The 14,841-nt window shown below is 45.4% G+C and overlaps 1 protein-coding gene across 1 annotated transcript in view; it reads right to left on the bottom strand.

Annotated features, from left to right (window-relative positions):
- The window catches only part of LOC135551842 (tubulointerstitial nephritis antigen-like), an 83,396-nt gene extending 68,966 nt beyond the window's left edge, over positions 1-14,430 (bottom strand). The window contains exons 1-2 of the mRNA XM_064983092.1: positions 14,207-14,430; positions 4,602-4,912 (exon numbers count right to left, since the gene is read on the bottom strand). Of these exons, the coding sequence (XP_064839164.1) occupies positions 4,602-4,905 (304 nt within the window). The 5' untranslated portion in view covers positions 4,906-4,912; positions 14,207-14,430. The remainder of the gene's footprint in view (positions 1-4,601; positions 4,913-14,206) is intronic.
- Between the last annotated feature and the right edge of the window lie 411 nt (positions 14,431-14,841).

Below are 14,841 nucleotides of genomic sequence, written 5' to 3'. Positions count from 1 at the left end.
CACTCCACACTACAGACACACACTCTGCATTACACACTCCACACTACAGACACACACTCTACACTACACACTCAATATTACACACGACACAGTCCAGACACACACTACACACTACAGACCCCCAGCCTCTAGTGAGAGACTTAACAGTAACACCCTGATGTGAGGTGTATACTAAAGGTCTGGGAACCCTGAGCTTCAGTAATCTCCTGTTGGAATGTGCTGTTGGCTCTTGGCCTGTGTTTCCCAGAATATCAGGTCCCCATCATGCCTTAATGAGCTTAATGAGCTTAATTACATATACACACACACACACACACACACACACACACACACACACACACACACACACACACACACACACACACACACACACACACACACACACACACACACACACACACACACACACACACACACACACACACACACACACACACACACACACACACACATATACAGTTGAAGTCGGAGGTTTACATACACCTTAGCCTAATACATTTCAACTCAGTTTTTCACAATTCCTGGCATTTAATCCAAGTAAATATTCCCTGTTTTAGGTCAGTTACGATCACTAGTTTATTTTAAGAATGTGAAATGTCAGAATAATAGTAGAGAGAATGATTTATTTCAGCTTTTATTTCTTTCATCACATTCCCAGCGGGTCAGGAGTTTACATACACTCAATTAGTATTTAGTAGCATTGACTTTAAATTGGGTTAAACTTCGCACAATAAATTGGGTGGATTTTGGCCCATTCCTCCAGACAGAGCTGGTGTAACTGAATCAGGTTTGTAGGCCTCCTTGCTCGCACAGGTTTTTTCAGTTCTGCACAAAAATGTTCTATAGGATTGAGGTCAGGACTTTGTGATGGCCACTCCAATACCATGCCTTTGTTGTCCTTAAGCCATTTTGCCACAACTTTGGAAGTATGCTTGTGGTCATTGTCCCTTTGGAAGACGCATTTGTGACCAAGCTTTAACTTCCTGACTGATGTCTTGAGATGTTGCTTCAATATATCCCCATAATTTTCCTGCGTCATGAGGCCATCTATTTTGTGAAGTGCATCAGTCCCTCCTGCAGCAAAGCACCCCCACAACATGATGCTGCCACCCCTGTGCTTCATGGTTTGGATGGTGTTCTTCGGCTTGCAAGCCTCCCCCTTTTTCCTCCTAACATAACGATGGTCATTTTCCCAAACAGTTCTATTCTTGTTTCATCAGACCAGAGGACATTTCTCCAAAAAGTACGATCTTTGTCCCAATGTGCAGTTGCAAACTGTAATCTGTCTTTTTTATGACGGTTTTGGAGCCGTGGCTTCTTCCTTGCTGAGTGGCCTTTCAGGTTACGTCGATATAGGACTCATTTTACTGTGGATATAGATACTTTTGTACCTGTTTCCTCCAGCATCTTCACAGGGTCCTTTGCTGTTGTTCTGGGATTGATTTGCATTTTTTACACCAAAGTACGTTCATCTCTAGGAGACAGAATGCGTCTCCTCCCTGAGCAGTATGACGGCTGCGTGGTCCCATGGTGTTTATACTTGCATGCCATTGTTTGTCCAGATGAACGTGGTACCTTCAGGTGTTTGGAAATTGCTCCCAAGAATGAACCAGACTTGTGGAGGTCTACAATTTTTTTCTGAGGTCTTGGCTGATTTCTTTTGATTTTCCCATGATGTCAAGCAAAGAGGCACTGAGTACACAGGTACACCTCCAATAGACTCAAATGATGTCAGTTAGCCTATCAGAAGCTTCTAAAGCCATGACATAATTTTCAGAAATTTTCCAAGCTGTTTAAAGGCACAGTCAACTTAGTGTATGTAAACTTCTGACACACTGGAATTGTGATACAGTGAATTGTAAGTGAAATAATCTGTCTGTAAACAATTGTTGGAAAATACTTGTGTCATGCACGAAGTAGATGTCCTAACCGACTTGCCAAAATTATAGTTTCTTAAAAAGTAATTTGTGGAGGGGTTGAAAAACGAGTTTTAATTACTACAACCTAAGTGTATGTAAACTTCCGACTTCAATTGTATGTGTGTGTGCGCGTGATTGCTGGTGTGTGTGTATGGACATGTCCCATGTTGTCTAGTGAGCACATACCTGTCTCGACCTCTCCCAGCCTCCTGTCCCATTTCCGTCACCTATCGCTCCCTCCCTCTGCATAGCACACATTCTTTCTCCTGACCTCCATTCATATATCCTTCCCTCCCTGGCCTCCCCCCTCCCTCTGTCTCAGACTAATAAGAAGACCACTGTTCCTGGTCTATTCTCAGGTACGGCCCTGCTGCCACCTCTGCAACAACTAGCAGGGATGTACTGTATGTGGAGCATAATAACCAATGTGCTTATTCATATTTCACAGGCCAATGTGACCTCCTACCTAGAGCGTTATTGAATTGTAAACCAACTGTGAGAACTGAACAAATAACTTTGCCTGTGCACATAAGATTAGCAGTTGGTTTTTGCCATTCATTCATTAGTCCCATAGTAGCCACTCAGTGTGGGTTCTGTCATTGGGGCTAGGATAAAGATGGGGCCTGTCAGTGGGGCTAGGGTTAGGGTAGGGCCTGTCAGTGGGGCTAGGGTTAGGGTGGGGCCTGTCAGTGGGGCTAGGGTTAGGATGGGGCCTGTCAGTGGGGCTAGGGTTAGGGTAGGGCCTGTCAGTGGGGCTAGGGTTATGGTAGGGCCTGTCAGTGGGGCTAGGGTTATGGTAGGGCCTGTCAGTGGGGCTAGGGTTAGGATGGGGCCTGTCAGTGGGGCTAGGATTAGGATGGGGCCTGTCAGTGGGGCTAGGATTAGGATGGGGCCTGTCAGTGGGGCTAGGGTTAGGGTAGGGCCTGTCAGTGGGGCTAGGGTTAGGGTAGGGCCTGTCAGTGGGGCTAGGGTTAGGGTGGGGCCTGTCAGTGGGGCTAGGATTAGGATGGGGCCTGTCAGTGGGGCTAGGGTTAGGGTAGGGCCTGTCAGTGGGGCTAGGGTTATGGTAGGGCCTGTCAGTGGGGCTAGGGTTATGGTAGGGCCTGTCAGTGGGGCTAGGGTTAGGATGGGGCCTGTCAGTGGGGCTAGGATTAGGATGGGGCCTGTCAGTGGGGCTAGGGTTATGGTAGGGCCTGTCAGTGGGGCTAGGGTTAGGGTGGGGCCTGTCAGTGGGGCTAGGGTTAGGATGGGGCCTGTCAGTGGGGCTAGGGTTAGGGTAGGGCCTGTCAGTGGGGCTAGGCTTAGGGTAGGGCCTGTCAGTGGGGCTAGGGTTAGGATGGGGCCTGTCAGTGGGGCTAGGGTTAGGGTAGGGCCTGTCAGTGGGGCTAGGGTTAGGGTAGGGCCTGTCAGTGGGGCTAGGGTTAGGGTGGGGCCTGTCAGTGGGGCTAGGGTTAGGATGGGGCCTGTCAGTGGGGCTAGGGTTAGGATGGGGCCTGTCAGTGGGGCTAGGGTTAGGGTGGGGCCTGTCGTTGGGGCTCGGGTTAGGGTGGGGCCTGTCAGTGGGGCTAGGGTTAGGTTGGGGCCTGTCAGTGGGGCTAGGGTTAGGGTAGGGCCTGTCAGTGGGGCTAGGGTTAGGGTAGGGCCTGTCAGTGGGGCTAGGGTTAGGGTAGGGCCTGTCAGTGGGGCTAGGGTTAGGATGGGGCCTGTCAGTGGGGCTAGGGTTAGGGTAGGGCCTGTCAGTGGGGCTAGGGTTAGGGTAGGGCCTGTCAGTGGGGCTAGGGTTAGGGTGGGGCCTGTCAGTGGGGCTAGGGTTAGGGTGGGGCCTGTCAGTGGGGCTAGGGTTAGGGTGGGGCCTGTCAGTGGGGCTAGGGTTAGGGTGGGGCCTGTCAGTGGGGCTAGGTATAGGATGGGGCCTGTCAGTGGGGCTAGGGTTAGGGTGGGGCCTGTCAGTGGGGCTAGGGTTAGGGTGGGGCCTGTCAGTGGGGCTAGGGTTAGGATGGGGCCTGTCGTTGGGGCTAGGGTTAGGGTGGGGCCTGTCGTTGGGGCTAGGGTTAGGATGGGGCCTGTCAGTGGGGCTAGGGTTAGGGTGGGGCCTGTCGTTGGGGCTCGGGTTAGGGTGGGGCCTGTCAGTGGGGCTAGGGTTAGGGTGGGGCCTGTCGTTGGGGCTAGGGTTAGGGTGGGGCCTGTCAGTGGGGCTAGGGTTAGGATGGGGCCTGTCGTTGGGGCTAGGGTTAGGGTGGGGCCTGTCGTTGGGGCTAGGGTTAGGATGGGGCCTGTCAGTGGGGCTAGGGTTAGGGTGGGGCCTGTCGTTGGGGCTCGGGTTAGGGTGGGGCCTGTCAGTGGGGCTAGGGTTAGGGTGGGGCCTGTCGTTGGGGCTCGGGTTAGGGTGGGGCCTGTCAGTGGGGCTAGGGTTAGGGTGGGGCCTGTCAGTGGGGCTAGGGTTAGGGTGGGGACTGTCAGTGGGGCTTATGCCTTTGGCTACTGTACATTTTTCCCACTGTACTGGGCTTTTCCTTCTTAATCCTAAAAAGCAGGCCCACACACACACACACACACACACACACACACACACACACACACACACACACACACACACACACACACACACACACACACACACACACACACACACACACACACTCTCTCTCTCTCTCTCTCTCTCTCTCTCTCTCTCTCTCTTACCAATGAAAGGGGGTGAGATGCCCAGACAGTGGCCCCAGAAGTCAGGGCAGCAGTCTGAGATGGTTCGGTTACAGAACAGGTCACAGTAACAGATGGTGTCCAGGTAGGGTACGGTACACTGATCCTCACGACCCGGGCAGCAGCCACCCCGCTGCTCGCAGTACGACCCAAACGGGTCCCTGATGCCCCCCATGTGCAGCGGGCTCATCAGCTCCCTCTTCGTCCTCCTGGATGTGCCTCTTGCCGCCATGCTCTCCACCACCACCAGGAGGAGCACCACCGTTAATGACGCTAGAAGCTTCATTATCGCCCTGACAGAAGCGAAAAAGAAAAACATCTGTTAGGATGCAGAAGTACTTCTGTAGAAAATCCTAACTGAAGGATAATATAGTCTAAACCTAACAGTAATGGATTATTTTGGAAGAGATTAACAAAACCATGTGTTATAGGTCTAGTCTAACCTAGCCTAACACAGTAGGAGAATATTCCAAATCAACAGTAACCCTTAAAGTCACCCTCAGTGGGTCATTTAACAGCTGGAGAGAGTGCTTAGGAAGACTGGAGGAGGGGGAGGATGAGGAGCAGGAGGAGGAGGAGGAAGAGGAGGAGGAAGAGGAGAAGCAGGAGGAGGAGAAGCAGGAGGAGGAGAAGCAGGAGCAGGAGGAGGAGGAGCAAGAGGCCTGAGTTGTATGCCAACTTGGTAACGTTTCCATTCACACGGTCACAGTGGGCTTTGAGTGGACTCTGACAGCAAGACCAAAATATCAACCGTCCCATGTGATAACACACAGGTTAATCTGGTCCTTTTATTAAACAATCTACTCACAACCTTCAACAGGGCCATATAGTGTATCTAAAACATCAACTAACTGTGATAGCTTACAATAACATATTTGATTTGATTTAAAAGGTGAACCTACTGTGAGCAACAGATGATTGAAGTACTGAATTCCTTTAATCCTCTCCCTGTGATTAATTAGGATTTTGTTGAATAAGCCTGTCATGTGGGTATAGATTATTTCAGAAGAACTCATAAGAATAGTAACATATCACTTTGTAAACTATGTAGCTTTGACATGAGTTAAAATTTCAAGCGACCTCTCGACGTTGCCCTAAAAATGCTACTACTTTTCGAATGTAATCTATAGCACACAAAGAATGTGATATTTCAATTTGGACAATGCACATCTATACTTACACGTGTGCATGAAGGATAGAACGGCTAAGTAAAGCTACAAAGATTAAACTGTCCTATATTGTAATTGTATTTCATTTGCCCCATGCCTGTGTCCCAAATTACATCCTATTCCATATAAAATGCACTACATTTGACCAGGGCCTGTAGGTCAAAAGTAGTGCACTATATTATAGGTACTCGTGTGCCGTTTGGGATGCACCCTTTAAGTGGTATAGACATGGCTCTCTGGAGTCTCATTGCATAAAACGTTGACGGATGCAGCCACACTAAAATAGCACTGAATGCTGTACTTGACTGTTTATCTAAAGGGACATGCCATCAGGGCACAGTCAGAAACGAGGGGCATGACATTATTATCAACACCGTAGTATAATGTTATCATGTCGGCACGGAAACAGACAAACTTCCTGCTATCTGTCAGAGCTAATCTGTCACACTTCAGGAAATGTCCCAAAGAGCATGCTTCACTCTCTGTCCTGTCTTACAGACCATATGAGCTCCAAACGTATTGGGACAGTGACACATTTGTTGTTGTTTTGGCTCTGTACTCCAGAACTTTGGATTTTAAATGATACAATGATCTGTATCGGGTGAACCATTTAGAAATTACAGCACTTTTTGTACATAGCCCACCAATTTTACAGGACCAAATGTATTGGTACAAATTCACTTATGTGTATTAAAGTAGTCAAAGTTTAGTATTTGGTCCGGTATTCATAACACGCAATGGTTACATCAAGCTTGTGACTCTTCAATCTTGTTGGATGCATTTACTGTTAGTTTTGGTTGTGTTTAAGATTGTTTTGTGCCCAATAGCAAATAATGGTAAAGAATGTTTTGTCATTTTGGAGTCACTTTTATTGTAAATGAGAATATAATATGTTTCTAAACACTTCTACATTTATGTGGATTCTACCGTGATTATGGATAGTCCTGAAAGAATCGTGAATAATGATGAGTGAGAAAGTTACAGACACACAAATACAATACCCCCAAGACATGCTAACCTCTCACCATTACAATAACAGAGGAGTTAAGCATTTTGGGGGGGTATAATATTTACAGTTGAAGTTGGAAGTTTACATACACTTAGGTTGGAGTCATTAAAACTAGTTTTTCAACCACTCCACAAATGTCTTGTTAACGAGCTGCAGTTTTGGCAAGTCGGTTAGGACATCTACTTTGTACATGATACAAATAATTTTTCCAACAATTGTTTACAGACAGATTATTTCACTCATGATGCACTGTATCACAATTCCAGTGTGTCAGAAGTTTACACACACTAAGTTGACTGTGCCTTGAAGCAGCTTAGAAATTTCCAGAAAATTCTGTCATGACTTTAGAAGCTTCTGATAGGCTAATTTACACAATTTGAGTCAATTGGAGGTGTACCTGTGGATGTATTTCAAGGCCTACCTTCAAACTCAGTACCTCTTTGCTTGAAATCATGGGAAAATCAAAAGAAATCAGCCAAGACCTCAGAAAAATATTGTAGACCTCCACAAGTCTGGTTCATCCTTGGGAGCAATTTCCAAATTCCTGAAGGTACCACATTCATCTGTACAAACAATGGTACACAAGTATAAACACCATGGGACCACGCAGCCGTCATACCGTTCAGGAAGGAGACGCGTTCTGTCTCCTAGAGATGAACGTACTTTGGTGCGAAAAGTGCAAATCAATCCCAGAATAACAGCAAAGGACCCTGTGAAGATGCTGGAGGAAACAGGTACAAATGTATCTATATCCACAGTAAAACGAGTCCTATATCGACATAACCTGAAAGGCCGCTCAGCAAGGAACAAGTCACTGCTCCAAAACCCCCATAAAAAAGACAGACTATGGTCTGCAACTGCACATTGGGACAAAGATCGTACTTTTTGGAGAAATGTCATCTGGTCTGACGAAACAAGAATATAACTGTTTGGCCATAATGGCCATCATTATGTTGTGGGGGTGCTTTGAGACAGGAGCGATTGGTGCACTTCACAAATTAGATGACATCATGAGGCAGGAAAATGATGTGGTTACCTTTGATGCAACATCTCAAGACATCAGTCAGGAAGTTAAAGCTTTGTCGCAAATGGGTTTTTCAAAAGGACATTGACCCCAAGTATACTTCCAAAGTTGTGGCAAAATGGCTTAAGGACAACAAAGTCAAGGTATTGGAGTGGCCATCACAAAGCCCTGACCTCAGTCCCATAGAACATTTGTGGGCAGAACTGAAAAAGCGTGTGCGAGCAAGGAGGCCTACAAACCTGACTCAGTTACACCAGCTCTGTCAGGAGGAATGGGCCAAAATTCACCCAACTTATTGTGGGAAGCTTGTGGAAGGCTACCTGAAACAATTTAAAGGCAATGTTACCAAATTCTAATTGAGTGAATGTAAACTTCTGACCCACTTGGAATGTGATGAAAGAAATAAAAGCTGAAATAAATCATTCTCTCCACACACACACACACGCACGCACGCACACACACACACACACACACACACACACACACACACACACACACACACACACACACACACACACACACACACACACACACACACACACACACACACACACACACACACACACACACACACACACACACACACACATACATACATCAACACCAACTGCTGGGTTATTAAGGAGTGGTCAAGATTCTCTCCATGTCCATGTGAACATTATGAACTGGGTGGTTCGAGCCCTGAATGCTGATTGGCTGACAGTATATACCACGGGTATGACTAAACATTTATTTTTACTGCTCTAATTACGTTGGTAGCCTGTTTATAATAGTAATAAGGCACCTCTGGGTTTGTGGTATATAGCCAATATTTCACGGCTAAGGGCTGTATCCAGGGACTCCGAGTTGCATCGTACTTAAGAATATCCCTTAGCCGTGGTATATTGGCAATATACCACCCCCCCTCGTGCCTTATTGCTTAATTATACAAGTGTTTGTGACTGAGGTGTGTGTGCCCATGTATGTGTGTCTCTCTGTCTTTTATATGCATTGTACTGTATATTTTGAAAAACATGATCTGCCATAGCCATATAAACAGTGAGTTGCAAAAGTGTGTATGTGTGTGTGTCTAGTTGGTGATGGTCTTGATGGTAGTTGGTGATGGTGTTGATGGTGGTTGGGGATGGTGTTGATGTTGAGGAGTGACGGATTCCATCCTAGCTGGAGGGGTGCTCTCGTCTTATCTATGAACATAGACAGGCCTCTAACTCCTCTAGCTCCACAATGAGATCCAGGTCAGGCAGCAGGCTGTTAGCCAGCCTGCCAGCTTAGTGGAATCTGCCACTAGGACAGTCAGTGTAGTCAGCTCAGCTATCCCCATTGAGACTGTGTCTGTGCCTTGATCTCGGTTGGACAAAACTGAACATGGCGATGTTCGCCTTAGCAATCTCACCTCCATTCCTGTCATTATTGAAAGAGATTGTGATACCTCACATCTCAAAATTGGGCTACTTAATGTTAGATCCCTCACCTCCAAAGCAGTTCAACTCAATGAACATAGTCACTGATCATAGTCTTAATGTGATTGGCCTGACTGAAACATGGCTTAAGCCTGATGAATTTACTGTGTTAAATTAGGCCTTTCCTCCTGGTTACACTAGTGACCATATTCACCGCACATCCCGCAAGGGCGGAGATGTTGATGACATTTACGATAGCAAATTTCTATTTACCAAAAAAAGATTACTGCGTTTTCGTAATTTGAGCTTCTAGTGATGAAATCTATGCAGCCTACTCAATCACCATTTTATAGCTACTGTTTACAGGCCTCCTGGGCCATATACAGCATTCCTCACTGAGTTCCCTGAATTCCTATCAGACATTGTAGTTATGGCAGATAATATTCAAATTTTGGATGACTTTAATATTCACATGGAAAAGTCCATAGACCCACTCCAAAAGGCTTTCGAAGCCATCCTCGACTCAGTGGGTTTTGTCCAACATGTCTCTGGACCTACTCACTGCCACAGTCAGACTCTGGACCTAGTTTTGTCCCTTGGAATAAATATTGTGGATCTTAATGTTTTTCCTCATAATCCTGGACTATCGGACCACCATTTTATTATGTTTGCAATCGCAACAAACAATCTGCTCAGACCCCAACCAAGGACCAACAAAAGCCGTGCTATAAATTATTGGACAATCCAAAGATTCCGAGATGCCCTTCCAGACTCCCTCCACCCACCCAAGGACGTCAGAGTACAAAAATCGGTTAGCCATCTAACTGAGGAACTTTGTGCGTAATACCCTAGATGCAGATGCACCCCTAAAAACAAAAAAAATATTTGTCATAAAAAACTAACTCTCTGGTATTCAGAAAATCAGACCAAGGCTCTGTCCTCATGCTCCTAAGACCTTAGTGCTGCTTTGATACCATCGATCACCACATTCTTTTGGAGAGATTGGAAACCCAAATTGGTCTACACAGACAGGTTCTGGCCTGGATTAGATCTTATCTGTCAAAAAGATATCAGTTTGTCTTAGTGGACTGTTTGTCATCTGACAAATCAAATGTAAATTTCGGTGTTCCTCGAGGTTCCGTTTTAGGACCACTATTGTTTTCACTAAATATTTTACCTCCTGGTGATAAAATTCTGAAACATAATGTTAACTTAATGTTTCACTGCTATGCAGATGACACACAGCTGTACATTTTGATGAAACATGGGGAAGTCCCAAAATTGCCCTCCCTGGAAGCCAGTGTTTCAGACATAAGGAAGTGGATGGCGGCAAATATTTTACTTTTAAACTCGGACAAAACAGAGATGCTAGTTCTAGTTTCCAAGAAACAAAGAGATCTTCTGTTGGATCTGACAATTCATCTTGATAGTTGTACAGTCGTCAGAAATAAAACTGTGAAGGACCTCTGCGTTACGCTGGACCCCGATCTCTCTTTTGACAAACTGTTTCAAGGATAGCTTTTTTTAATCTACGTAACATTGCAAAAATCTGAAACCTTCTGTCCAAAAATGATGCAAAAAAATTCATCCATGCTTTTGTCACTTCTAGGTTAGACTACAGCAATGCTCTACTTTCCGGCTACCCAGATAAAGCACAAAATAAACTTCAGTTAGTGCTAAACACGGCTGCTAGAATCTTGACTAGAACCAAAAAGTGTGATCATATTATTCCAATGCTAGCCTCTCTACACTGGCTTCTCTGTCTCAACCTTTAAGTCTTTATTGAAGACTCATCTCTTCAGTTTTTTTTTTAAAGTTTACTTTTATTTTACTAGGCAAGTCAGTTAAGAACATATTCTTATTTTCAATGACAGCCTAGGAATAGTGGGTTAACTGCCTGTTCAGTGGCAGAATGACAGATTTGTACCTTGTCAGCTCGGGGATTTGAACTTGCAACCTTTCGGTTACTAGTCCAACGCTCTAACCACTAGGCAACCCTGCCGCCCCAGTAAATCCTATGATTGAGTGTAGTCTGGCCCAGGTGTATTAAGGTGAATGGAAAGGCACTGGAGCGAAAAAACGCCCTTGCTGTCTCTGCCTGGCCAGTTCCCCTCTCTCCACGTGGATTTTCTGCCTCTAACCCTATTACGAAGGCTGAGTCACTGGCTTACTGGTACTCTTCCATGCCGTCCGTAGGAGGGGTGCGTCACTTGAGTGGGTTGAGTCACTAACGTGATCTTCCTGCCCGGGTTGGCGCCCCCCTTGGGTTCGTGCCGTGGGGAGATCTTAGTGGGCTATACTCGGCCTTGTCTCGGGGTAGTAAGTTGGTGGTTTGAAGATATCCCTCTAGTGGTGAGGGGGCTGTGCTTTGGCAAAGTTGACTGACCTGTTGCACCCTCTAACAACCACTGTGATTACTATTATTTGACCCTTGGGGTCATCTATGAACGTTTGAACATCTTAGCCATCTGCTGTTATAACCTCCACCCAGCACAGCCAGAAGAGGACTGGCCACCCCTCAGAGCCTGGTTCCTCTCAAGGTTTCTTCCTAGGTTCCTGCCTTTCTTGGGAGTTTTTCCCAGCCACCGTACTTCTACATCTGCATTGCTTGCTGTTTGGCGTTTTAGGCTGGGTTTCTGTATCGCACTTTGTGACATCGGCTGATGTAAGAAGGGCTTTATAAATACATTTGATTTGATGGTGGTTGGGGATGGTGGTGGTGATGGTGATGGTTGATGATGGTGTTGATGGTACTGGTGATGGTGTTTATGGCAGTTGGTGGTGATGGTGGTTGATGACAGTGTTGATGGTAGTTGGTGATGATGGTTGATGATGGTATTGATGGTAGTTGGTGATGGTATTGATGGTGGTGGTGGTGGTGGTGTTGTTGATGGTAGTTGATGATGTGTTGATGGTTGTTGATGATGGTGTTGATGTTACTGGTGATGGTATTGATGGTCGTTGGTGATGGTGTTGATGGTGGTTGGTGATGATGTTGATGGTAGTTGGTGATGGTGTTGATGGTGATTGGTGATGGTGTTGATGATAGTGGTGATGGTGTTTATGGTGGTTGGTGATGGTTTTGATGGTAGTGGTGATGGTGTTGATGGTAGTGGTGATGGTGCTTGGTGATGGTGTTGATGGTAGTTGGTGATGGTGTGGATGATAGTGGTGATGGTTTTGATGGTAGTGGTGATGGTGTTGATGGCGGTGGTGATGGTTGTTGTGGATTGTGGTTGGTGATGGTGGTTGCTGATGGTGGTTGGTAATGGTGTGTGTGTGTGCACCAGCTGAAGGCACAGTCATGTAGCAAACTGCACAGTAAAGACACACCCACCATCACCAACCACTATCACCGCTACCATCAACACCGTCATCAACCACCATCACCAACTACCATCAACACCATAATCAACCACCATCATCCACCATCACCAACCACCAGCAACACCATAATCAACCACCATCACCAACTACCATCGACACCATCACCAACGACCAACAGCACCATCACCAACCACCATCACCAACTACCATCAAACACCATCAATACCATCACCAATAAACATCACCATCACCAATCACCAACCACCATCACAAACCACCATCAACACCATCATCAACTACCATCAAAACCATCACCAACTACACACACACACACACACACACACACACAAGCACACACAGACAAACCCCATCACAATCACCACCACCATCTGTCACCAACAAATCACAGGTCAACTCTATGTACTGTAAATGAACATGTGACCAGAATGACCGTATCAAAGGGCAAATTATATCACGTTTTCCCTACATGATCTGTTAGAAACATTTGGGAAGACAATGACCAACTCTGAGAGGAGAAGAGGCGGTCTGAGGCAAAAGGCAAAAAAATTAATATATATTTTAAAGGAAAACGGCCTGTATGGTGCAAATACAGCAAATACTGTCCATTATTGATTAAGCCAAGTAAACCTACTGATCAGTAAACCTATCGATCAGTAAACCTATTGATCAGTAAACCTACTGATCAGTAAACCTATTGATCAGTAAACCTATTGATCAGTAAACCTATTGATCAGTAAACCTAATGATCAGTAAACCTATTGATCAGTAAACCTATTGATCAGTAAACCTATTGATCAGTAAACCTATTGATCAGTAAACCTACTGATCAGTAAACCTATTGATCAGTAAACCTATTGATCAGTAAACCTATTGATCAGTAAACCTATTGATCAGTAAACCTATTGATCAGTAAACCTACTGATCAGTAAATATATGTCCCTGAGGTCTTACTTGCTAATCAAACGTTCCTTTTGTAGACGACAGCTTTGTCTTGTGTATCTAATCCCTGTGAATATGACATGGTCTGTTGGGTCCAGTCTGGTTCCAGTCTGGCACGGGACTGCCTCAGACATACAGAATGGCACAGTGCTGCAGTACTGTGGACAGCTATAGCCTTGCTGCTATAGCCTTGCTTTGGACTGCGCACGGAGACACAGTCCAAAGACAGAGTTAACAGTAATCATAGTATGTAGGATACATAACAATCTGTACACGACACTTTCAGACATTTTTATGGCACTTTCATGGCACATATTCAAATCTCATACGTTAGTATTATATGTGGGTTACATTACTGTTGTCATGTCCGTCTGACCAATCCACACCATGAAACAAACTATACACAGAATCGGATTATGAAACCTGTACATAACTGAACCAAAATGCTTGTTACAGATACACTATCATAGTACTAGCATAGCAAGGAAATCCAACTCAAACATACAATTTATTTAGTGGTTTACTGTCAAAAGTACTTCCAAACAGCCATCCAAGCCAAGTGTAATTTTGTCCAAAACAATAGATTATGACTTGAAACCTGCACCTGCCTAATCTGGCACAGAACGAGAGAGAGGATCAGAGGGAGTTAGAAAAGAGGTACGTAACAGGGTAATGAGTTCAATTAAAGGTATTCTTACCTTCTAAGTGTGTTCTGGGAAATTTCTCTCCCTCTTGCTGTTTGTAATCCAATGGAAAAACACAGTCCTGTGAAAGCTGATATTCTTTCCTGCTGCTCTCTCCTCTCAGTAACTCATTCACCTGGTAGAGAAAGTCTGTGCCCTCTTTCTCTCACTCTCTCTCGCTCTTCTTTCACAACTGCACTACATAGTCAGCCTGAGCCACGGAGTTCTATGTACAGCCACTAAGAAAGAACAAGCCACTCCACCCCTCCCCCTTCACCCTCTCCCTCTCTGCTCTCTCCACCCCACCCCCTTCACACTCACTCTCTCTCTCTCTCGTTCTCTCTCTCTCTCTCTCTCTCTCTCGTTCTCTCTCGTTCTTTCTCTCTCTCTCTCTCTCATTCTCTCGTTCTCTCTCTCTCTCATTCTCTCGTTCTCTCTCTCTCATTCTCTCTCTCTCTCTCTCTCTCTCAATTCAATTCAATTCAAGGAAATTTATTGGTATGGGAAACATGTGTTAACATTGCCAAAGCAAGTGAGGTAGATAATAAACAATAAAAATGCACAGTAAACATTACACATACAGAAGTTTCAAAACAATAAAGACATTACACAATGTACAAATGGTTAAAGTACACAAGGGAAAATAAATA

This window comes from Oncorhynchus masou, chromosome 13 (genome assembly GCF_036934945.1).
Source record: "Oncorhynchus masou masou isolate Uvic2021 chromosome 13, UVic_Omas_1.1, whole genome shotgun sequence".
NCBI classification, from domain to species: domain Eukaryota; kingdom Metazoa; phylum Chordata; class Actinopteri; order Salmoniformes; family Salmonidae; genus Oncorhynchus; species Oncorhynchus masou.
The sequence above is the reverse complement of the archived record's forward strand: the minus strand, read 5'-3'. Positions and strand labels throughout refer to the sequence as shown.